Source organism: Pholcus phalangioides, unplaced genomic scaffold (assembly GCF_987345545.1).
Source record: "Pholcus phalangioides strain wild (caught in Gottingen) unplaced genomic scaffold, Ppha-v1.0 ptg000009l_1, whole genome shotgun sequence".
In the NCBI taxonomy this organism is placed as follows: Eukaryota; Metazoa; Arthropoda; class Arachnida; order Araneae; family Pholcidae; genus Pholcus; species Pholcus phalangioides.
In genome coordinates this window covers 36,470,640-36,498,107 of record NW_028301602.1, presented here as the reverse complement: position 1 = coordinate 36,498,107, position 27,468 = coordinate 36,470,640, and the positions used below count along the sequence as shown (strand labels likewise).

Genomic DNA, 27,468 nt, shown 5'->3' with positions numbered 1-27,468 from the left:
TGAAGTTAAGAAATAATAATAATAATAATAAAAAAAGAAGCCAACGCACACACAACGAATGTACTAACTTGAGAAAATAGGTCGATTTTTGTAACAGGCGTTCGACGTTTTGGTTCGTTGGAATAGTGACAGGTCAGCCGTTCAACGCGAGTTTAGTACACGGGGTTAGTGTTTGCGTATCGAAATCGTAGTTGGAGCATAAAACAAAAAAACACGCCTATTTTTTCTATTTTTTTTTTTTTTTGAAAAAAAAGTACAACTACTAATTTTCGTTGTATTCGCTACTATTTACGATAAAGTTTTCTAGAAAACACGGAAAAATTCCGTATCGTAAACGTAAGACATATTACAAGAAATGTGGATGCCAATATTAGAAATCGAGCAGCTTTTCTTTTCCTTGATATCTTTTATCAACAACAAACTTAATAACACGAGGGATGCTCTTAAAGTACGGATCGTTTTTAAATCAAAAATGAAATGTGTCGAGCTCAAAATCTCACCTCCAGCGAGGAAATACCGCATAAGTGAAAGCAAAACTGTCACACAATGAGTCGTTATATAGAAAATCCTATGGAGTGATACCTCGGCTAACGAATGCCTCGGCTTACAAATTTTTTGGCAAACGAAGATTTTTTGTGCGATTTTTTTGCCTCGGCTAACGAACATTTTACCTGATATGGACGCACGCGCTGACATAAAATAACCGTGTCATGATGATTGGTGCTAAAAACTCAGCTCATCAGAATAATTCGCACTCGAGCCCTTAAAACTCACGCCCAAATCAGGGACTTTTTCCAGGTGTACCTCAATTCCTCTTTCGGAAAGTTTTTGAACAATTTCATGTAAAATGAAAGATTTAGCCCATGGAAAATGCATTAAAAAAAGGAGCGTGTGTTTTATTGGCACGCGTTCTTTAAGTGAAAGACTCAGCATCAAACGGAACATTCTAGGAATTTATCTTTTCCATCGGTATGTACGAGACACAGAAATGATCTGATCAAATTACAAATGGATGGGGATACCTACGAACTCAACTGGGTTGTGTTATTACCTCTAAGATACGTGTCATCACACTTGGAACCTCTGGGAAGTAATGGTTGTGCCAACATCAGTTTTAGTAGACCAAACCAAATGTTGGTTATGTACATACATAGTACGAAATAAAAAGATCTTCAGTATTTTTAATCTTCCTGTAAATTGACATTTATTCAATTTTGAAGCTATTTATTTTAAGCTTCGGTAGGTTTTTGTCTTTTACGTAGTTTGGCATTTAAAAAAAACTTCTTGGCGTTGTATGTATGTAACAGAGGTAATAGAGATGAAGAAAGAAAACTCTTTTCAGATAGTCGTATCTTAACCCTTCAAGCGATTTTTAAAGTTTTGATCCGCATTATAATTGTCACATTCGGAATAAAAGCGTGTTAAAAACCCGAGATATTTCGGGGTGACCGAAATAAAGCAGATCAAGTTTGACGAGATATCTCGGGATTGCCGCTGTAAGGGTTGAGGGCGGCAAAATATTATGCGCCTCAGGCGGCAGAATTTCTAAGACCGGCACTGCTCACACCTATGTTTCAGAAAAACAACGAAGGAAAAATGCAGGGTGATTATGAAATTAAAGTTCTCTTACTCTGAGTAGTTTTTCCTCAAAAACTGCTCATTCGAATACGGCCAAATTTTTAGGATATCTTAATGAGATCATGAGAGAGAGATTTATGAAATAAACCATTAAATGTTCAACCACCAGGTGAAAAAGTGTCGCTTTTTCATTGAATTTTCCCTTCTCCTATGGACCATTCAAGTGAATGCGTCTACAAGAACGGGCGCTATACATATTTCTGGATAGTGTCAGTATACTGACGGTTGCATTGGTCTGAGCAGTGTCAGTATACTGAAACGACTCAGACCTATGTAGCGCCCGTTCTGGTAGACGTATTCCATTGAAACTTAATACATACGCTATATGGACCGTGAGAAAATATAAAATGCAATAAAAAAGCGCCACTTTTTCACCTGGTGGTTGAAAATTGAATGACTTTTTTTATTTCATAAATCTCTCTCTCATGGTCTCAAAGATATCCTAAAAATTTGGCTGTATTCGGATAAGCAGGTTTTGAAGAACAACTACTCAGAGTACGAGAGCTTCAATTTTATAATCACCCTGTACGTGGAAAGGTAGTAAAAGGTGAGTGGAAGTAAAACGTAATTGTTTTAAAAAGCAAAAGCTTAAATACCGTGAAAACACGTCATCGTCTACCCGCGAATGCGTCAGACAACGAGCAACATAAAGACCTTAGGCTTTTCCTTATTACTCTTCAAGTTTTCACCAAAAAATGCACTGATGTCATTTTCAAATACGCTAACTTATTGTGGCATTCGGAGGAAACTATAATAAATACAACATTTGAGTAATTAAGAATCGGGGAAAAAGCAAATATCTCAGTTCGAAGTTTTCAGCTGAATTTTAATTTTTCTCTCTCTCGTTAAGCTCCTTCAATTTCCATATTTTGTACAAAATTCACTATTTCTTTTCAAAGTCAAATACAAATACAAAGGCCACACCAGACAGAATTCCCAACGACGTGCCCATAAAAATATGGATGTAGAATTACATATCTAAACTATATCAAAAATACAGCAATCCGATAAGAGCAATAAAAAACCAATAACTATAATAAAATATAAATATCCTGCCCATAAAAAATTGTGGTTGTCTCATCTATAGTCCGTTTCAGGTTAACTTTGCAGTGAAGAGGAAGCTACGAGGGAACCTCATCACTCGTTGCTATGGCAACAAAAGCCTCTTAACCAATGTATCGATGCGCGGCCTCGGTAAGGTATGGACGATTTCTAGGATACCGCGAAAATGTCGTTGTGGTTGCTATAGATTTTTGGATAATGGTAACCAATATTTTTTTCTAATTTAAAAATTTCAAACGAAGAAACATCGGTTCAAAACGATATTTTTCCTTTTTTTTCACAAAATCATTAAAAAAATTGAAATATTCTGTATAAATGATCATCATAAAACTCCGATTTATGGGAACTTTATTTTGCGGCGGAGGAGTACACTCTCTACCTTTCTCTCCACTGCAAAGTTAACCTGAAACGAACTATAAGTATGGATAGCTTCTCGATTTATCCCAATATGTTTATCGTACTTCTTTTTAAACGTGTCAGTTGCGTAAGTATTCACGAGTCCCTGAGGTTAGCTATTCCATTTATTCACAACGCTATTGGGGAACCCCCCCCCCCCCGCGACAACACAACCTGGAATTTTCCTTTACCAACTGATATTACTTCACCGCACCTCGTGATGTCTTTGCTCGGATTCGAGCCCGTGTACTTCGACGGTAACCTTCGTAGTAGAAGACGAGCATCTTACCACTGCGCCACACTAGCACTACCAGCTGATACTGGCGTCCCTTTTCCGAAGCAGTTGATTGACGGTGTATTAAGAACTCGTGGGCCACCCTATCCATCCCGTTGAAAATTTTGAACACTTCGACCATATAACTCGATACCTGCGTTCTTCCAGTGTAAACATATTCAAAAAATCAAATCTTTCTTCTGAGCCCCCAGCACGGCCCAGCCGCAAGGCAGCCTGCTTATATCCCACAAGGGACAGAGCGGGGAGAGAAGGTCGTTGTCGACCACCAATCCACCCCAAGAAAAATGGGCTTTTTGATGAGCTTCTCTCCCATCTTTTTATTCCCTACGAGGGGAAAAAAGTTGTCATGCCGGTAATTATCACCAAAGCGACCCCCAATCTTGTACATGTGAACGGGGCATATATAAATTTGGTTGTCAATGTCATGGCAATAAAAATCTTTGTTACCATTTTTTAAATATTTATTTAAATAATGAGATAAGATAATTTTATTTAGTCAGTTGAAACACACACACAAAACATTTAGGAGCTAAGCAAGATTATGAGGTCACACAAAACAATAATTGATACATATTTGTCGGTACAAATAATAACGAAATAAAAAAAAAATTCACATATACTGTATAATAATACTAAGCAATAAGTGGCAACAGGAGTGGAGTTGATAGGCAAAAAATCGGCATTTAGCGGCTTATGCAAGATGAAAGAAGGTTACATTATATATATATATACAATGTGAAATAGATAATTTAAATTTTCTTGAGTTGACAATCATAATTTTAAAATTTTTGAAAAAGGATGTTCATGAAGATTTTTCACTTATCAACTGAGAAAGTGAATTAAATATTTTGGGAGCAAAATAAAGGAAAAATTTTCTGAAACGAGTTTTATTTGGCTTTGGCACATGTATAATAAATCTAAATTGTATTCTAGATTTATAGAATTTCAGATTGAGATGGGTACTTCTTTTATAAAGTATTTTCAAACTTTTATAAACACACAAATGTTGTAGAAGGATTACCTTTAATTGATTGAAAAGTGTGGAAATGTATGCGTGAGTCTATTTTTACTCAGAATGATACGGATGGAAGACCTCTGTCGAAGAGTGTAGAAATATTGCTGAAGTATGTTTCCCACTACCCCACATGTAATGCCATAACTCAATTTAGATTGTACTAACGCAAAATAAAGCAGTTTTGAAATGGATTGGGAAAATTTATTCTTGATAAAATAAAATTTCCTAATGTTGCCATTTAGTTCCATACTCGAATAATTAATGTGTATATAATATAATAAATTGCGTAATTAAAGTTCAATATCAATCATTTGAAATTACCAATAGTTTTATTTTCAGTTAAATACACCAATTTTATTAATTGCGATGAAGTTTAAGAAAATTTATATTCGGTCAAAACATTAGCAGAATATTCGGTATTCAGCCAAATCACAATTCGTTCCGCCCTACTTTTCCCTAGTGATAGCGTAGATGGAAAATGAGTAGCTCAGCTAAGGGTTAAAGTGTGTTTTAGGTTTGACATATATATTTACTTCCGTTGCGAAAGAACAAAATAAATTTGTTTTAAGGCGTTTAAATTTTGGAAAATATTTCGCCACCCCTACTTTGCTCATTCACGTACCTTCTCCCCAAAAAGAGTCACGACCCACAGTTTGGGAAACACTGTTCTAATCAAACACGAGCCTTTGAATGAGTCATACAAAAATAAACCCAGAAAGTCCAACAATTTTTTGACTTTTTGGGTTATTTTCGTTTGGTTCACTCGACTGAAACATTAAAAAAAAAAAAAATCGATATTTTGTTTCGTATTAAATTTGTTGAATCAGAAATCATTATCGATGATTGATCAGCGATGTATGCATCCATTATGATTGTCCACTACCATGCAATTTTGGACTAATCACTTCAGAAAAGAAGAAAACTCAGCTTATAGGTTTTACACAAAATAAACGGAATCCTATTTGTATTGTCAGATCTATTTGTAATACTATATAGAATACTTGTATGCGTTTTCATTCGGCGTAATGCTTTTTCCTCTGTAATAACAAGTTTAGAGCTAACATTAACCAAGCGCGAACAATGGTCAATAGTGAGAGTGAGTTTGATGTCTTTGAAACCGCTGTTACGAAATCAGTCGATCACGTGATCCGTTCTCTGATGTCGACCTTCTCAGACAATGAATGCCCGGTTCATAGAAATTTGCAAAAAAAAAAAGAAATAAAAGCCATTGAAGTAAAAAAGGCTACGGCCAAGAGAGTGAGTGGTTCATGTGGTACCTCGTGTAAAGTGTTACCGAGCCATTTGAAACTTCCTTCGGAAGAAAAGTATCGTTTCTCGTGGTAAAGCAAGATTGGTTAAAAAAAAAAGACATTGGGAAGAAAGTTATCTCTTTTGTTCTTTTCTTCACTCGAAGGTAACTTTCGCAACGTTTCGAATAAATATTTAATTTTTCCATCGTCCGATGACAGAGCACCATTTGTCATTGATGACGATGGTAACCTATAGAGACACTTATCGAACGGAAATTCCGCATAAAATTTGAATTACTAGATGAATAATATTTTGGAAATCACTCATGCAAAGTACAGGGTTTCGCATAAATTCGTAAACAGTTTAACCGTTCATAAAAATTAAAGGAATTGATGTATTAGAATGTGGTTTGTGGAAAAATTATTTTCACGAAGAGAAATTTTTTTTTGGCATAGGAAAAAAAATAGTTCAAATTTTCGTCGGTAGATAGATAGATAGATAGATAGATAGAACCGCTCACAACCCCGGACTGATGCAAAGCACCTTACTTCCGTTGCCTCAAAAGAGGCAGGGCTGTATCGGAAAAGTTAGCAAAGATTTATAGTGGTTGCTCCCCTTTTCGTCGGTAGAGAGAGTTGCACAAAAGCAAATCAGGAGTGATTGTACCTGAATTTCTCTTCAATCTCTTCGGTGTTCGAAACGTTTACAAAGACTCAGCCGGTGATTCGTGGCTGACGTACAACAACTTCACCGACAGTGTTTTATCAACTAATGGCAACATCACAATGAAAATTTTGTGTATGCGACAGCAACAAGAAAATTCAGGAATGCGCTTTTAATCGTACATCTCACATTATAGGATAGGACATTGATTCGCACATTTCCAGTGATTTACTTTTTTGCAGCTTCATCTATCGATTTTAAAGGTTTTGTTTTTCTGTATCAGCTATAGTTCCTTCGTGAAAATAACTTTTTTTTTCTCGTAAAAACCCCATTTAAGTCCATATACTAAGTCCTTCAATTTTTCTGCATTTTTTAACATTTTACGAATTTACGAGAAAAAAAAAGATCTTTTAGGAGGTATACCTTTGTTCGGATATAAGATGTCTTTTGACGGGAAATAACTTGCGAACACGAGAAAGAGCTACTGCTATGTGATTTAGATCAGTGTTTCTCAACCACCGAGCCACGGCATTAGTTAGACAATAAGATACAAACACCCATATGATAACTAATCTGTAGCCAAGCCGTTATAACTCCTATCAGCCCCTTATGATGAGGTTCTACTGTAATACCTTCTGGTTTCGTAAACGCTTTTAGCGAGATAAAATAAGACGAACTCCCTCAATATATATATATATATACATATATAAACTTAAGGCATTTATGAACAACACCGTTTTCAGGGTCCGTTTCTAGCATGGGCAAGCGGGCACGGGCACAGGCTCACAAATTTTCGGGACCCATTAAGATGACGAAATTGGTATCTTCTTTCGATATTTTAATTTTTTACAAAAATATTAACAGATATTTTACACGGACCCTCCATGCAACACCCCCTAAAGAAGAGGGGTTCTTTAGGGGGTGTTGCTGCTCCATGTCCTTCAACTCCGGCGTTCGCCTCCACCTCAAAGAATGCTATGCGTATAAGGGGCTCCAAAAAGTCGTGTTTGCCCAAGGCCAATTTAAAATATTCCGGAGTAGGAGTAAAATATAAAAAAGCTATTTATGTCCACAACAGGAAAAAAAAGGATTAAACGACGGATGATGAAATGAAACGGATCCCACGGAGTTTTGACATGAATCCATATCTTGAGATTTTTCTTCTCGCATCACTGAGTGATGGTTATTTGGTCAGAAACGATATAAAATGGGTCACTCGAGGCATTTCATATCGCAATGCAATGCAATGCAAAAAAAAATAATAATAATAATAATAATAACACGTTGACATTAAAACAACGGAACATAATTAAGCGGCACAACTGAGTGGAGAATCAATGAAGGGCAAAAAATTGAAATAATATCTCTAAAATCGCAGGTACAGAAACGTACATCGACCAATCAATACTTATTTTTTCCCTACGTTAGAAAACTTTGCACAAAATCTGAGGAAAAAGGTTTTTTTGAGACAGAAAAACCTACCCAAGTTACGGAATATTCTAGAACAAAATAAGAATTTTTCTTTTATTTTCTCGAATTTCTAAGACTGCGAAGAATGTCATCTGTCACCAAGCGTTATGAGAAATAAAAGCCTGGAATATGTAGAAAAGGAAGAAAAAAAATGTATAAAAAAATCGAAGAGAGGAAAGTTCGCAAAAAAAAAGGCGGAAATTGCTTCAGAATTTTTGGGATTGAACGGAATTCCTCTTGTGCTCCCTTGAACTTCTATATATTTTCTTTTTAATATAATATTTCCCGAAGCACGCTGCAATTTCCGTTTCGCGTGGTAAACGAAATTCAATAAGACTCTCGAAACGGAGAGAAAAACATTGTAAAGATAGGAAAAAAATGTGCTACAAAAACAGAGCGAAATGAAGAAGGCAAACACGTGCACGCGTGATAAACGGGAGAAGTGTTTTGTTCAATTTCACCGTTTACATCATAGAATTGAACAAAATTTAAATTTCTTGTTTATCCTAAGTTCCATGCTGCATCTACACGAATTCGTTGTGTATCTACGACAGAGGTTGCTGACCTTTTGTGTTTACGAACCCTTTATGCCATTGAGATGAAGGTCAAGGATGTACCTGCTCCCCCAGCCTATGAGATGAAGGCCATGGTCACCTTCACAGAATAATATTCAAATACAAGCACAAAGCCCACAAATGAAAGTCATTAAGGCAAATTGCCAAAAGAGGAGGCTGAAAAAAAGGTGCCCATTAAAAATACGGGTGTCAAAAATGTAAGTAAAATAACTATACAAACCTAATATAAAAGCATATGCAACGGAAAAAACAAACTAATTATTAAAAATAATAGTAATACACCGCCCGTGAAAAAGATCATAGTCCTATTCAGATCATATTGTATATTCAACATATAATTAAGTCGAAGTCGCGTAGCATAAAAACGGTTTTCCAACTTCGAGATGAAATGCGAGCCGGTCTCCCATTTGAAAAAGTTTCTCCGCAGAGAGAGAGAGAGAGAGAGAGTAGGCAGACCTTCAACATGATACATCACATGAAAATTCAAACATTTACCCTCTTCACTTCAGATTATTAAATGTAGATGGCAGCATCAGAGCAAGAACTCGAAACAAGCACAACTCTCACAACATAAATACGTTTGGGACGCACCCACGCACACTCATTCTTCTGTATGTATCGTTAGAAATTCCGCAGAGGAATGTGCACCAGGTGCATGTGCGTTTGAGTTGCAGTAGCAGCTTAAAAACCTACTCTGCCCGGAACACCTTCAAAGACGGTCTTGGAAATAGCATCTATTATTATCTTTACTAATATGCACGAATTTGACTCTTTACTATTGCGGATAAGAGTAAAGAAATTCATAAGAATTTTTAATGTAGGCATGTGTGCGTGTGACAACATATGACACATCGTGAAAGTCCGTAATAACGAGTACAGCTTATAACGAGAATCTCGCTATTATGAATAGTACAAGCGATTGCCAAAGAGATGCTAAGAGATGCCAAAAAATATTCGTTTATCGCGAGTTGCGAATTAGGAAGTTTCCGGAATAATGTCAACAAAATTCTCAAAAATCAGTTGTCCCTTTCTATCGTTCCAAAAATTAGGATGCATTAATTACCATTCATAATCGCACGCGCACCTTGTAAACATTATTCAGAGGTACTTCTAACAAAGGGTGGACATTACCACATTGTCTACCTCCTTTTCTTATTCTCTGGTTCTACTAATGTACTCACGAGACTCGACTTTCGTTACTATCAGGGAATGACAGAAAAAAAAAAAAGTCTTCTTTCACTGCCAGGATTTATTTGACAGGAGCTTTCGTCGTTTCACTTAACAAATCGTTCTGTAACTTAGGATTAGTAAAAAACATTAACGAGTCCATATTGCTGTGAAATTGAGCAGATATAATAATTGGGAATTTTAGTTGTTCGGTCTCAGTCCGCTAAATCGTTTTGAGAATACCGAATTCTGCGCAAAAGCGTTGTTATAGAGAATCAACTGCCGTGAGCCAGAAAAAAGAAAATCAATTATACCAAATGCTGATCAATTACCATTAAGAATCCTGTTCATTTGTCAATATCAGAACGAAATGATCTAAAAGCGAAAAGATCTATTAAAAAATGAAATTGGCCTATAAAGAGAAGTCCGTTTTAACAATATTTTATTTTTGACAAAAAAGTATAATCAGATACAATCAAGTACTATTATACTATAGAAGCTATTTCAGTATGATTAGGGTGACCGTATTTGAGGAGCTTTATTTTCAAAAAGAAACATTTCCACTTTTTTTCCGAAATGCACTTTTTAACTGCTTATGAATATTTGGGATAAGCTCTATGTCAGATTATGCAGCCGAGATCATTCAGAAGGGAATATTTTTGGTAGAAATTGCAAGTTAGTCGTTTCTATAAAAAGTGAACATATTCACTTTTTTCATACACTTCGGTAGTTTTCATCTCTCGGTAACGGACATATATGGGATCGAAAATTTTGTCCGCTAACGAGGAGTGTTCCGTTAATGGATAATAAGATAGATTGTGAGTCCCGTCGATGTATTTCAAAATTGCGTCCGTTAGGGGAGGTTCTACTGAAGAGTGATGGTGTTGTGTTACTCAGGAGAGAGTAATAAGAGTACCTTTCCTAGCTAGGTGAAATCTTCCGGAATTACTAGGTGGCGTAGAAGTTTCCAATTTTTCAGGCTTAACCAACTCCAATTTTAATCAAAAAGTAACATTTCAAATGATTTTCTTTGAAAGCAGAACATTTCCAAAATTTAAATTTAGATAACTTCCTTGAACGTTTATCAAAAAACATGATATTTAAATATTTTTATTCTACTCCCGTACTCTACCTGTTGGGATATTTTCCACTTTTGTAAAGCATATTTTTTTCATTCCAGAGTACCTGGAATTAGCACTTTTTTTACCTCTACTGTAAATTTAGCAAAAGTGAAAAGGTTGAAAAGTGAAAGGTCATTTGACTAAGAAAAATATGGGAGATTCGGATCCTATACATACGGTACATCGCCGATTCTTGTCAATAGTTAACGAAATTTCCATAAAACTGGTGAGATATACAATGCTAAAACTGCAGTGATGCTGACTGAGATCTCTGCAGTGGTTTAAAATAAATTTCTTAAAAAAAAAAACTATGAAGAAATTTGCAATTTTGTAGGATGGAAATTTGTAGATTAATATTTGTATTGATATTTGTTCAAAACACAATTTATAAACTACGCATCCCTGTTTTCAGTGAAGATTATAAATTAAAGCAAGCTTCGTTAGAAAACCAGGCATTTTGATGTCATTTTGCAGTAATGTTTTTACGCGTTAATTTAATTAAAAACTTTTTTTTAAAAGTATAATTTGTTAAATTTTTTTTTCAATTTAGCATCAATTTCTTTTATAATTTTAAAATTGGACCGTGGACCTCCCAGTGAAAAAGCCGTGGAACCCCGGGGCTTCAGGAACCCTAATTCCCAGTGGTGAATATAGATATTTTCCTAACGAGCTTGAGGTGACCACCGATAAATGGTGCCTTCGTTTCCAACCCAACTGATAAGGGCTGCAACTAGGTGCTTGGTCAGCCGGGGCAAGCACGCATTTTGGTGCCCCCTCATAATGTTGAAGGAGAGGTTAAAGAGTGAAATTTTCGCCCCCCTCTAGTCCGGCGCCCGAGGAACCAGACCCGCCTGCAACTCCCTAGTTGCGGCCCTGCAACTGATTAATGGCAGTAAATTGCAATATAGTGACATCGCCAGATTTGGTGAAGTAGTAGTAGGCACCAAATTGTGAACCGCTGGTATAAAACATTCAAAAATATTAGCTGGTTAAGAATAATATTTGAGGGAAGCATGTTTGATTAAACGTACTATGGATAAATATGGTACTGAAGAGAAGATTTTCCAATGTAAACTCTTTGGGTTACATCACGGATGCAACTCCAGTTCATTTCACGTGATCATTTGTATTCGGAAGTGGAAGGCTATAATAACGCTATTCAAAGGATTTCTCGGTCGTGAAATTTTAAATATGAATTAGAGAAAAAAAGAAGAATGTCCTGTATATGAAAATCGGTCGCTTTTTTATTTTTGTGCGAAGCGATTCCGGTAAAAGTTCTTCGTACAAATGATACCGCAGCGTACGTACGTACGTACAACACGTACAACGGATGAATAGAGCCGTCGCCATTTATAAGGCTCATTCCTATGCATATGACTACTATGAGCTTATAAATGCTTATAAAAATGTCGCTTGTTCATGGTTGGCGGAACACGAAAACAATACCCGAAATCAAACTCAAACTACACACGCCAAGCTGTTGTTATACTTAAAACAAATTGGCCCTTTTTTTGATTCTATTATTCGGTTCTTTCCGGCAAATTAGGCAAATTGAATAACTTCCTGGGTTTTTCCGCAGGATCTACGCACTACAAAAAGGCGAGATGTTCCATTTTTCTCTGGCCCACGTTTATATTATTATCTGCCGGTTGCATTTTAATGCATTTTATTGCATTTAAAAAGTACAACACGTTTATTTCTCTTGAAATGAGGGCTCTTCCAGCCAAAGCATGAGATCTTAGCTCTTCAATTGAGCTTCCACTTGAAAATATCAATGAAATAAATTATTCAGAAGAGAAGTACTGATCATACAAATTAATAACTATATTTTCCTAATACATATACAAATACAAATACAACGCCACAACAGGCAAATTGCCCAACGAGGTGGCTGACTTAAGAACATCATGGATCCCCGAGCCCCTACCTACTACTGCTACACCACACATGCACCCCCCCCCCCGCGGAACCCCCCAACGAATCGGTACATGCGGGAATGTGCGTGTACGTGTAGTGTGACCTGACGTAAAGTTTGTTTCTGTGTAATGCTTGTTATGTGTAGTGCTGTCATCTGCCCCCAGTTTTACTAACTATGAGTGAAGTGTTATGGTTGAATGATTAGGACTGTTGCTCTCTGTGGCGAGACTTTTTAACGGGGAGATCGGCTCGCATTTGCGCCTTGAAGTTGGGAACCACAGAAAACCAACTTCAGCCGACCACCACTGTGGCGCCGGTGGGGTTCGAACCCGGATCCTCACGATGCGAGTCCGTCACTATGACCACTCGACCACCACAGCGGCTATGTAAAATAACCGGAAGTATCATACTCCCCGTAACATATGTTTTTGAAATTAAGAACCTATTTTTCCCTCTCATTTTACGTTCTGTGTCACGTCGGAAATACTGTACATCTTGTGAATTAAATAGAATTTTTTCCACAAAAGAAAACATGATGGTAAAATCAAGCTCCCGAATTATATTGTTTAATGTCTTTTCGGCTGTGGCTCATGTTGAATTTTGGCTTTTTTTTTTTGAAAAATCATTTCAAAAGCGAAACTAAAAAAAAAAAACTGTTTTTGTAAAATTTTTTTGAGATTTGAAAAAAAACTCATTAATTACTCACTTATTAATTAAAGCTACAAAAACTATAAATCAACGTTCCTTTGACACTTGATAGAATTTTTTGACGTGTGTTCACGACAGTCTGAAATCTAAGCACAACATGCTAATAACACGAGGTACCAATGTAAACAAACCACGAAATGTTTTAGGTAAATTATGGTATTTTATTATTAAAGTGCAAAACAAGTACGATCGCTCGTTGATCGAAAAAGAAACTTTTACAATGCAAAATTCGTATACGAAGGTTTTTAACAACTGGCTGTTGCGAAGATATATTTCGGAAAGAGAGAAAATTCAACTGCCCCTGCGGGGAATCGATCCCACGTCCTTTCACTTTCTGGGTGAACGCCCTAGACTACTAGGGGTACCCACAGTGTACACGAGCTCCAAGGAGAGATTGAGAGAATCTGTGCCTCTTTAGTCTCGTGCGTTCAACCGGAAAGTGAAAGGACGTGGGTTCGATTCCCCGCAGGGGCAGTTGAATTTTCTCTCTTTCCGAAATATATCTTCGCAACAGCCAGTTGTTAAAAACCTTTGTATGGTAGCGGAGAGTGACGTCATCCTTGTAGAAAATTAATATAACCCATTTCTGCGAGCGAAGTTAGATGAGGCTTCAAAATATTGGTATGATTCATGCTTTTTTAGGAATTGAAAAATTCAATTTTTATCATTATTTTAATTTTCCTGAATAATCAGTCAACGTGTTGCAAATTTTTTTTCCATCTCGTACTCCCAAAAATGCTCTCCCGCAAATCCCAATTGGGAACCACTGGTCTAAAGGATATCTAAATGATCAAATGACTATTAATAACGATTTCATTTTCTTTGTTCGATTTCTTCAGGATGTCGATAGGGTTCAATCAAAAGACAAACAAAAACATAATTCCCCAACATATACAACTCGTTCTGCTCCAGTGAAATTTAGTTTCGTTTTAATTGAATGGAGGTAATGCATTATGGCTATATGACGTCGTTTAATTTAATTTATTTTTTATGACAACATGGACCTAATTGCAATTCGTCAACCACGTGTTGATTATTAGAGCGGAGAACGTTGACATTATTGGCGTGCCGAATGACTCACGATGCCGTTATCTTTGAGAAGTATCAGTACAGAACTACAAGAGGCGTAGTTGCTCAATCAAAGATTACATATATCTCGCCGAGGAATTGATAGGATGATGACGGTGATTCGAGTTGGTTGAACGACTATGGATGGATATTATTAAATGAGTTACCAAAACCTGAAAATTCCGGTTTTGATAATTTCAAAATGCTCGTATATATATCTGATTTCACTCATGTCAGCTTGAAACATAACTTAAGACCATGAATGCGTAGGTGCCGGAACCTAGGGGGCATGAGGCTGTTTTAGCCCCCTTCCCAAAAAAAAATACATTTCGTAAAATTTTTTCCTTTTTGTATATTTTATTACTCATTGTCATTATAATTATGATTTTTCCGCAATTTGAAGCTAGATATTATGGAAAATGTCTATACAGGGTGCATAGCTAACATCTCGCATCGGATTTTTAGGTATATTTCAATTAGGAAAAGTTCCCAAATAACGTGTGAACCTCAGATCATCCATGTTGCAAGGAGTTGTATAGCTATTAAAATAAAAAAATTAACTTTTTATGGGAACACACAGAGCTCAAAAACCCAATTAGAAAGTCGTTGTCCTGTTTCTCAACAGAAAAAAGTTCCGCGTTTCAAAGGGTTTACGGAAAATTCACCGCCATGCAATTCACCGCCGGAAAATTCATCGCTAGGAAAATTCATCGACCAACAATTCACCGACAACAGTTCGACGCGAGTCAGAAAGCGAGAGAGTGAGCGATTGAGTTACTGAGTCAGTGAGTGAGGGATTGAGCGAGTGAGGTACTGAGTCCATCAGCGAGTGAGTGAGGGAGTGAATCAATCATTTGTGACACTACTAGGTTAAAACTAACTAATTCACTCACTCACTCCCTCACTCACTTACTCCCTAGGTCACTCGCTCAATCACTTAATCACTCACTCACTCCTCTCTCACTGACTCAGTAACTCAATCGCCCACTCTCACGCTAACTGACTCGCATTGAACTGTTGTCGGTGAATTGTTGGTCGGTGAATTTTCCTAGTGGTGAATTGCATGGTGGTGAATTTTTCAGAGGTGAATTGTTGTCGGTGAATTGCTGGCGGTGAATTTTCCGGACACTGTTTCAAAGTGCAATATTCGTTGAGATATTTGAGTTCTTGAAAATCGCAGAAAAGTTGGGAAAAAGCAGCATAAAAACTAACGGACAAGCTCATTCGCTTTTCTTTTCGATTTTTCTCCATTTTTTTGAATTAAAATATATCAGCGAATATTGCACTTTGAAACTCTTTTTTGGCCTCAGGAGAGACAGGGCAATGACTTTCTAATAGCACAGGGCATCCGTATAAAAAGTTAATTTGTTTATTTTAATAACTATGCAACTCCATGCAGACTTATCTGAGGTCCACACGTTATTTGAATAAATTTTCTAGATGGAAGTATGCTTCTAATTTCGCCAGTAAAATGCAGTGTGAGATGTCGGCTACGCACCCTGTATGTAGCTTATGTAAATTGCATTTTACAAAATGAATATACAGCACAATGCAACGCGCCCTTACTTCTCCTGCGTACACGCTTGAGTAATATATATACGACACGATTGGCAACGTTCAGTCCCCCCCCCCCCTTCAGCAAAATGTTTTATTCATGTGAATTTTCCTCTGCACGACTGACGAAGTTTTTTGTAATCAAGAATGATGGCATGTTATATTCACTGGGAATTTACCATATGAAATTATACAAATTTGCTTCGATTCTTGAAATTAGAAGGTACAGTATTTTTAAAAATGTGTTGTGTCAAATTAGCCATAAACAATTGTCATGCGAAAGTTATACGATATGAATGTATATGAATTTTTTACCTCCTTGAACTTGAATTGTGCAAAACTGTCTGATTTTTGTCAACTTCTACGACACATTTGGTTCCCAGTTGAATTTCTGAAAATACACAGAAAGAACATTAACAAAAAATACTTCATATGTCCTATTTTACATGAGACAAGATCAAAAAGCATATATGTTTCATAGCTTTCACACACATTTACAATCGCAGATTCGGGTTACTATTATATTCATGGAATAATCATTCGAAAACGGTATATTGACCCTAATTCAAGTTCCCCCCTGTTCTGAGTTGTCTACAGCAGTAGCTATCCATTGAAAAGCTTGCAAACGTCTTAATGAAATAATAAGATTCATGGAAAGACCCTAAAAAATCTCCCCGAATGATTTTTTTTTGTCACTCTCCTAATCCCTTTATTAAGAAATTCTAGATGTTTCATGGCTTTCTGGTCAATAATTATCGACACCTTATGCTAATTTCAAGAAAATAGGCAATCCTGGTTTTAAAACACCATTATTATACAATGCGATTATTATTCAAAATGACATGATATCCAAAAAAAAAAAAAGATGAAAAAAGTAATTTTATGGAATTGATATCGAGGTAATTGTTTCTCATTACCGTCTTTATTTAGTTCACGCTCCCCTCCTCTTTTTTAGGGCTAGATTTTTATCGTCATTTAGGATTAAAGAGTTTTTAATTCTTTTTCTATGAGCCGGAGATGTTAATTTCATAAACTATAAAATCAGACGATATTTTCTTTCCTTATGTATATTTTATTGCTCATTGCCGTAGCAATTACAATTCCTCCGCAATTCGAAGCTGATATTATGGAAAAAAATGTCTGTATATATATGCGGGATAACAGAGCGTATGGCATTTTAACGGAGCGTATGGATTAGAAAAGTATCCAAACAAGTGCAATACTCAGATATGTAATTCCTGTTGCAAGGGGTTGTGTAGTTATTAAAATAAAAATTTTAACTTTTCGTACGGATACCCTGATGCTCAAAAACCAAATTAGAAAGTCGTTGCCCTCTCTCCTGATGAAAAAAAAAACCAAACAAAACAATGACGTTTCAAAGTGCGGTATTCACTGAGATATTCGAATTCGAAAAATGGAGGAAAGTTGAGAAAGGACAGCAATAAATTCGGATAAACCGTTTTACCCGCATTTAACGCAGTTTTTTTTCTAACTTTCTTCCGTTTTTCGAATTCGAATATTTTAGCGAATATTGCACTTGGAAATTTGGAATATTTTCTGTTAGCATCAAGAAAGACAGGGCAAAAACTTTCTAATTGGGTTTTTGAGCACAGGGTGTCCGTATAAAAAGTTTAAAGTTTTATTTTAATAACTACACGACCCCTTGCAACATGAATTAAATATATCTGAGTGTTGCGCGTTCTTTATTCGGATATTTTTTTATATATATATATAACTGGAACTTTTTTTCAACCTCTATGATCAACGGTTTGCCAGTAAGATGTCATAAGCTTATTAATTTACATTTGACTCAGTTTTTTTCTCCTCTGAAAGGGAAATTCAACTTCAAATGCATCGGTAATGTTGTTCCTCTATATTAATTAGCGACTAATGAGTACAATTAAAATATAGAAAAAGTATTCCTTCTCAAACACAAATATTACTTTAATATACCGACAGACCATTCAATCCGGAACCCAACGGAACAATTCTTTTTTTTTTTAATATTGTATACAGTATATATGTAATTATAATAGTTAAAAATAGACTACATACAAAATATTGAAACATGAAACCTAGCATTAAAACAATGAGATCAGAGGCATTCTTCGCGCAGCTTCAAACACTGATAAATATGTTAATTTGGTGCGCGAAGACTTTTATATGAAGACATGTTATTATTGAACGAAATACGCTTTGGCCATCCGTGTGAGTCAGACGTTTGCAACGCATGTTACGTGGGGCAACTTGTGGGTCACTGAGCTGTTTGATAACGTGTGTATCTTGGTGGCCCGCGGATCTTACTAAAACGTGAAATGTGGCTCGCGATGTATCAGTGGTTGAAGATCGTATGGCAGCACCAGCAAGAATACGAAATAAGCACAATTCTGACAACATAAATACGTTAGGGGCTACACATACAATCAGAACACTCATTCCGGCATGTACCGATTTGTTAGAAATTCGTAGAAGAATGTGTACGAGGTGCATGTACCAAAAACCTTCAGACACTGTCTTGAATATTGTAAAACAAGTACCCTCGAACTCATCTAGGTATACAAAACAAGTGGTGTACATGAAAGTACTTGGTTACTGGGCAAATGGGCAAAGTCGTGCTGTAAAAACTGGTAGATGTTTTTTCCATATATGTTACCACTCTTAAGATCTTTATTTTCTGCGACGTGCTTAAATAGGTCATTTGCCTAGCGTCACGACTCGAACAATCAGATTAGACATGAGATATGGACATGTTTTCTCTCGCTACAAACATTATATCAGAATTTTTAGAGAAATTACCAGCAAGCCTGCATAGATTCTGACGTTTGGATTTAAATTCCGATTATTTCAGATTCCAACCTTTTTGAATTTCTGTGAGTTACATTCAAACAACAGCTGATGAGAACAATTTACAGTCTCGAAAGAAACAAGCAGAGCTTCTTACCACTCTACATGATGACAAAAAACATTTGCTGAATTATTCATTCACGCTAGTTTAAAATTTCTTTTCAAGTCACAGTTATAGCTGTTATGGGTACGCGATTCGGCCACCCTTGCTTAAAATAGAAATGATTCATCATTAAAATCATGTCCGAGACACGTTAACGAGATCCCTGGCAGCAGAACTAACTCCGAAAAACGAACTTGTCTTCGGGATCTATTCCTGGAACGAAAATCCACGAATTTCCTTCCAATGATTAAACTTTTAAAATCGATTACGATTTAATCAATTTTCCACGCCCACCCAGCCATCTCAAAATAATAGGGACCATTCAAGTATTACGTAAGCAGATTTTTAGCCATTTTTGACCCCCTCCCTCCTTGTCAACAAAAGTCAGCAAAACACTGAGGCCCCCCCCCCCCCCATCAGCAAAATTTCGTCAGCAGCTTAAAATATTTCATATCTTCAAAAAGGGATGGTTGATGGCGTAAGCAACTTCCAAACCCCCCTCCTTCATCAAAAGTCAGCAAATCCTGAACCCCCCCCCCCCCCTAATACTTGAATGACCCCATGTGTACAGTAAAACGGATCGTAGTAATTTCCCCTAACAGTAATAATTTCCCTTTCTGTAATAAAGGTATGCATTCCAATTCCCTTATTAACGGTCACCGCTCTTTTAAGGGCGAATTTGTTTGTCCCGCCGACGACAAAAAGAGAGGTTTTAGAGTAATTGATTTTCCCCCGGAACTTTCAAAGAAATCTCTTTCCTGACTAGAACGCCAATATGCAAGTTTGATGACGCTACACTGGGTACATACACGGAAATCTCGTGCTGCATATTATGTTTTATTCAATGTAATTAATATTATTTGATTGCCACGTAAAGGAGAGGGCTTTTCTCTCTCACTGTGAATCAACGTAAAGAAAACATTTCTACAAGTGGTGAAGAATCCACAGCATGAAACGGTTTATGAGCATGTGTATGACCGATTGCTTGTTATACCACCGTCGTCGTCGCGCTGTCAACTTACCCGGAAATTACTCCACGCGTGACAGACAACATTGATGACGAAGACTTCGGACGTCATCGAGGAAATGCGAGAATCGGTGCATGCATTACACACACTCATACACACTCACTAACTTGGATAATTATATAAAATCAAAACACGACTACCACTGGATACGAATGCGACTGATACGACCATCGTTGTCTATGTTGTGGTTAATTTCCCTTGAAAAAAAAAAAATTACAGCTACCACACTAGACGCATAAATCATTGCCGCTTTTACCAGACACGTTACCCTGTGTGAAAATTATAGACTAAATATATATTATTATAACTCTATGGTGAAAATGGTAGCGGGGCCAGGTGCGTGCAAAAATGTTTAGGACTCCTTTGCCCAGATTTTATATATTTCGTGGGTAAGGGAAATCGACATCTATTATTTCAGAAATAATGAGGAATGCTGTGGAATTTTTAACACTCAATTAAATTTAAATTTACACAGAAATAGATGAAAACCCAACACTGAAGGTAATTTTAAACAAATGAGAGAAACAATTCCTGAAACTAAGGAAAATTTTAGAATTGATGAATTAAAAGCAATTGAAAGAAATAATTCCAGAACAAATGAAAGAAATAATTCCAGAACGAATTAAAATTCTAAGTTAATGAAAGAAACAATTCCGTATCGATGAAAATTCAAAACTAACGGAGGAAAAATTCCGGAATCGACGAAAGAAATAAGTCCGGAATTGTGATAAAAATTAAGACTTAATGAAATTAATAATTCCGCAATTGATGAAAATTTTGAATTGATAGTAAATAAAAAATTCCAGAATTGATGTAGACCTGATTTAGAAATAACAGTATGAAAAATTCCGAAATTGATGCAATTCAGAAAGCGCGGGGCCCGGTGCGACCGCAGCTGTCGCAAACCCCTAAAGGGTGGCTCTGTCATGAATCAAATAGGTACAGAGTGTTTCCATGAAAAATATCCGAAACGCTCGAATGAAAATCTTACGGTCGATTACCAAAATTAGATTAACATGTGAAAAATATAATCAGTAGAAAGAGAAGAAGTGAGTGAAAGAGGAGAGGACAGTTTCACTCCCGTGAAATGGAAATGGGGAACATAAACATACACATTGAACCTTTAAGAGGGTTGGTGCACGTAAATTTTCCAAAAAACACATTTTCCAATTTTTAAAGGCTATGAAATTTTATGCGTCTGTGTTTAAGATTTTTTCCTACCTGTAATAAAAATATTTTAAAATAAATTGCGGGCAGACATTATACATGCTAATGTTTTTCACTGAAATAAGTTTTTTGTTAGATAAGAAACATGTTTTCGAACACCACTCGTTGAAATGTCTTGAAACTTTGTGCGTCTCTCAACACTATGGTGTTACATACTTTAACACGAGGATTTTATTAGAATTATTTTAAAAAAATTATGGTGTAAAATATGGGTAAATTTTAGCGATTTTTGAAAAAGTTGCATGTTGTTACAGTTAAAATTCAAGGAAAAAATAACCAACAATTAAAATCCTAGAAGCTCCTGTTAAAGTATGTAACGCCATAGTATTGAGACACACACAAAGTTTTAAGACATTTGAAAGAGTGCTGTTCGAAAACATGTTCTTTATCTAACAAAAAACATAGTTTTGAGAAAAACGCATATTAGTGAAAAACATTAGTATGTGTAATTCCTGTCAGCAGTTTATATTAAAATATTTTTAAAAAAAATTTCTAGTGCAGGGCAGAACAAAAACTGGAACACAGTTAGACGCAAAAAATTTCATAGTATTTAAAAATTGAAAAATGTGTTTTTCCCAAAGTTTGCTTTCAACCAACCTCTTTAACACACGGCCCAACAATAATAAAAAAAAAATGCCAATTGCCATTATTTCCAGTGTATTATACTCGAAAATAGTGAAATTCACGAATACGAATTTCATTATTTCGAGAGAAAATGTATAATCCACATATGCGAATATCATTTACTCATTTCATCTCTCTATACGCCATCTATAAATCTTAAAAATTTATTTTTAGAAGAGCGCGGCAGCCTAGGCCTATAAGATACTCTTATAGACGGAAAGTACGGAAAGGATGTTCAGAGGTGCCGTGAGTTCAAAAGGTAATAAATGTAAATCCATATTCTTTTTCTTTTTTTTTGGCATGATAGCAGCTTCTAACCCTTTGACGGGCAAGGCCGTACACATCTGTCAAGAAAAACCTTTTTATTTTATCACTGATAAACCCAGACATCTTGTAAATCTGATTTCTCAATGAAACACATTTTTTTTCATTTCCCCCTGTACTTTGCACCTGCTGAAAATCGGAAGAAAGCCTACTGCATTAAAAACGATATGACAATTTAAAGGGGGGTTTAGTACTGTGCTCATCAAAGGGTTTTAAAAGTTGGTTCATGGACCTCCTGAAGTCAATGATGGTCATTAAAGCTCAATAAAGTTCACCAAAGGTACATGGAATATATTTTAGAACGAAGGAAAAACAATTAAAAATATCCATGTTTCATTTCGGACGTGGTGAGGGCCTTTGGCACGCTTGATAGATCAAAAGATCCTTGGGTTAAGAGCTTATAAAAACACTAGTCTATGTGAATCATGAAGAATCGATGGAACAAGAAACTAGGATTGACCCGATAAGAGACTTACGGCTATATGTATATAGCCCACGAAACACGTGTTTTACGTATGCGTATCCTTAAGTACAGAAGCATTAAAGCCAGTGTTCTCGAAATCTAATTACTACCGAAGATAAGCGAGACGGGCGATTGCAATTACCAGTCGAGTTTCTACCAATTTGACGAACAAAGAAGCAATAAGACTCGGCTCAACATTATTAATAGCAATAGCGAAAACAAATAAATAAACAGCTTTGAGAGGGATGCATTTCTCTCAAAGCTATTTGAGAGCTATTCAACACAGCTGATAAAAAGCCGTTTCAGCAGACGCCACAGTCTCTTTCTCTCTCTCTCTCTCACTTTGCAAGAGATAAATTGAGCAGATAGAACTCGTAACATAGAACGTATACGTGTATGCAGTTCATATGATTTCATTTAATAACCTATACAGAAGCCCAAAACAAGGGTGAAAATAATATTTCACAAAAAAGGTATCTAAACACCATCATTGACAAAAATGAAAAAGCCGAAAGCATTTTTGAAAACAGTGAAATCAATTTAACCCTTTAAGTGGTTTTCAAAACTTCCCTGATCCTCATTATAACTGCCGTAGAGGAAATCACCAAACCTTCTAGAAATTGCCACCTGTTTTCAAGAAGAATATTTTCCCCGATCTCGCGTAGTGATAAATGCTTGCCCTCCCCAACACCAAAAATAAAATAATAAAGAAACAAGGAAGATAACTATAAATACCATCTCTTTGTTATAAATACTCTATCATTTGTTCTGTACGCCTATATCTGTACAACTCCGAAAAGATGGGGGGGGGGGGAAACACCGTCTTTCTCCTGTTGAACAAAAGCTGATTAACGTCCACTGGCAGTTGATTGACAGGACGGGGGAGGGGAGTGAAGGAAAACATGTTATCAGGCAAAGATCTCTGTACGGAGTTGGTTCGGCTCGGGATTGCCGAAATTTTCCCAGCATGGCAAAGATCTTATAGACCACCTGCTAAAATCTCTTCATTGAGACAAAGCGGCGCGGCGTGCCATGATCTGGTTAGGGGGGGGGATTGCTGAAATGAAAGGGTTTTAACCCATTATTCGCTATAACTCTATTACTTAACTTTTCAAACTAAAAAAACAAAAACATTTTGTGAAACACGAATGAAATATGATATAAAAATGTTTTGGGGAAAGAAATTCTATGAATTAAAAATATTAATTTTTGATTAATTAATTATTATTATTCATTGAACTTTTTACCATATTTTAATTGAGTTTGTAACTTTTTCAGCAGTCAATTTAAAATTTAGGTACAACAATTGAAATTAGAAGTTCTATTAAAAATAAAAACAAGCGTCCCAAAAAGAAAAAAAAACAACAAAAAAAAGGGTTTAAAAAGACGAGATGTCTCAAGATTGCCTCTGGTACGGGTTAAGATCAATCTTTCTCAGTCCCAAGGAAAAGTTTACGTCCTTCGCTGTAAAACAGCCTAACATTTGTTTGTTTTGACAGATGAATATGAATCAATTTGCTACCAAATGGTTACAAAATCTTTCGTGAGCCCTCTATCTCATTTACGCGACAGACCCCCCCCCCCAACTTTTGGAACCCAACTTTTTGCAAAAATGGGTTTCCTTATACATGTTAAAATACGGTAAATAAACATTTTAAAGACTTGAAGATGGTGTATAAATGTGAGAGTAGAAAAATCATAATTTTTCTACAAAGACGTGACAAGCATTCCCTTCCATTCTTTGACCCTTTAACCGGCATAGCAGAAATAACTAAACTCTACGTAAAATGCTATGTCTTTTTTTTATGAAGTAATCTTTCTTTCGATTTTCAGCAAGTGCAAAGTTAGGGATATGGCAAAATGAGTGCGATTTAGAAATCAACTTTGCAAAATATCTGGGTTCATCATTGTTGCAATACAAGAAGGCGAGATATCTCGTCAGTGCCTGTGAGTGGGTTAAGAAACTCATAATTAATCAATGAAATTTTGACTTGCGGATTATACGCCACTGCGGACTATATGATGATATTTCTTCTCAAATTAGCGAATTTGCATCTATGGATTATACGCATGAAATAACGGACCTTGCAACCGCATCAATTTAAATGAGTATATAATCAATAATCCTAAGAACGTGGTAGCCCAGGTCGATAGGATACTCGCCTGAAGTACCAAAGAATGTTTAGAGGTGTCGCGAGTTCGATACCCGGTTCGTCCTTGTCAGAAAACTTTCCTGACACAGGGGTACAACACAGAAATGGCGACATGACCGCAGAAAAAATTGCTTCCGCAAGGAGTCCCCCGTCGAGGGGTTAGTGCACCAACCTCTCGATGAGTATAAAAAACAAGCCTGCCGTTCGGAATCGGCAATAAATTGTAGGTCCCGGTCTAATTAGCCCTCGTGTGCAGAAAATGACCGTGGTGCTACAAAAATGATCAAAACGGTCAATAATCCTGAATATTCTTGGCAAGGTTCATTCACATTCAGCCCAGCACGTGACTTTGGTCCTTCCTACTTTAATTTTCAACTTCTAACGTAAAGAAGTCCCTTTCAGGAATCATAACGTCTTACCTTTAGAAATAATTTTATAAGAACTCTTGTTGAGAAGTACACTGTATTACGTACAATATTCTTTTTTTTGTTTTGTTTCAGTTATGTACATCTATCATTCAAGTCTCGTCGCTTTCTTTTAAGGCGAACGAGGTTTCCAAAGAAGAGGACGGAAAGAAGTAAACACATATTATACATAAGGGGGGCTCTCTTTCAATCGATCAGGAAGGTTGCGATGGTGGTCTTCGTCATAGTACGTGCTCGATTTCTTAAAGGAGGCTCTGGTACTGACACCAATCTTTTCTTACTATCGAATCGGGTATCGCACAATCTTTTTTACTTATTTTCATTTCTATTTTTTTTTTTTTCTGGATCACTGTTGATACGGGTTCGTGATTCTCTTGAAACCAATTGGACTCGAGTAAATGCACGCAAGTCTTGTTCAATCGTGTGCGTGTATGTTTTATCAAGATTGCTACGAAAAACTTTTCTTCTACAATATCTAGTCGACTGACTTCCATAAACAACCGCTAGTGTAATTGCCTTTAATGATCTTCGGGAACTAAGACTATACTGAGATTTGAATAGTCGTGCTCTTTGGGACGTTTGCCTTGTTCTCTTATGAGGAAGACATCTCAATATTATTTGATCACATTCAGAAGTAAAATGCTGAATATAAAAGCTCAATGCTAAGTGCCAATCGCTAAAACTAAGGCCAATTGAATGTAACCGGAAGTTATCGAGCTGAATACTACTTACGATATATACGAAAAACTGACTGTGTGAAGAAATATTGATATTTAGGAAAGGAAAGTTCATCTCTGTCCTCACGCAGACTCGAACCCAAGTCTCTCGTATGCCGGATGAGTGCTCTACCTCTAAGCTATAAAAGCAGATAGAATATTCCCCTCCTCGGAGCGTATATACAGTATGTTCCGAACGGCTTCGTGCGATGGACGGCGGCAACATTACACTAATAGCTCGCAAGGAGAGAATATTCTGATTTCATATCTAAGAGCTAGAGCACTTATACGGGAGACCGGGGTTCGAATCCCCGTGAGGGCAGAGATGAATTTTCCTTTCCTAAATATCAATATTTCTTAACAGCCAGTTTTCCGTATATATTGTATTAGCATAGGAGAGGACGTTTTTCCCTCTACATGAAACGCTACTTGGTTTCAAATTGAGAATTGATATTAAATAATTGTAATTATTTTTCATTAAGAAAATTTTATTCAAACTTAATACTGTAAAATCGTGAAACAAATTTTGAGCACATATTTCCGATTTTATATGCTATAGTATAGCAGCTATATATGCTAGCATTATATTCCCCATATCTTCAATACTTATTTTATTTGCAAATTTTGTATCATTAAGGAAAAAAATTTTGTATTAACATGCACATGATAAAATAGCATGACATCGGCGTAATTGAATAAAAATTTATTCAAAATAAAGAAAATTTTATCAAATGAGGTGAAATGCTTGAGAGATCAATTCATCTGATTTATGAATAAAAATATATTTTCTTAATTTTTTTTCATTTTAAATTTAATTTTAATCAAGATTAAGTCGATGAAACTTTAGTATTTTGCTTCATTTGATGAACTGTATGGTTTCCTTCATTTTCAATCAATTTTTTATTCACTTACATTGATGTTATTCACTTTTATCATGCAAGCAAGGTGCTAATAATGTATATATATATATTTATTTCTTTTTAACTTTTCCATTAAAAATTTCCATTAAAATAAGTATCAGAGATATGGGAAATATTGCGCTAACATAGATTAGCATATACAGTCAACTTGGTTAATTCCAAAGTAACTGAAAAAAAAGGTTCGAATTATTCAATTAATCTATTCGGGATCCGTGAACTGGCTACAAATTGCAACTTAATCATAGGCGTAGATAGACTTGAAGGCCTGGGGGGGGGGGGGCACGGTCAATATTGCTGGGAGGCACGATGATGATGATCATGATGCCAATTTATATATACACATATACATTGGATCAGACGACTCCCCCTTTGACGCTGGGCGGGAACCCCCCCCCCCATTTCCGCCCATGAACTTCATTATCAACATTCACACAGGATAACAATTATCAATTATTGAAATTTTATCATCAGTTACGGAACAGTTTCCTAAATTTGAATAATTGATAATTGTAATAATTTATCTTAGCAGCTACATTATTCCACTGCTCTCGAATCAGCATCACAGAAGAATTTCTCGACCATGTTCAAAGCCCGATTTACGAAAACAGTTCATGATCATTCGTTACGAAACTGTTTCCCAAATTCTGTTCTTCATTCTTTTATGCTATCAAGAAAATACTTTCTAATTCTTTCATTAACGTATTACAAATCCGAACTTTCCGATACTTCCATATTCTTAAT

The 27,468-nt window shown here is 36.1% G+C and overlaps 1 protein-coding gene across 3 annotated transcripts in view; it reads right to left on the bottom strand.

Moving 5' to 3' along the window:
* The window catches only part of LOC149082991 (kinesin-like protein KIF13A), a 130,764-nt gene that overhangs the window by 97,157 nt on the left and 6,139 nt on the right, over window positions 1-27,468 (bottom strand). For all 3 annotated transcript variants that reach the window (XM_089236039.1, XM_089236040.1, XM_089236041.1), the window contains exon 2: window positions 16,216-16,291. In XM_089236039.1, coding sequence (XP_089092165.1) covers window positions 16,216-16,291 — 76 coding nt within the window. The remainder of the gene's footprint in view (window positions 1-16,215; window positions 16,292-27,468) is intronic.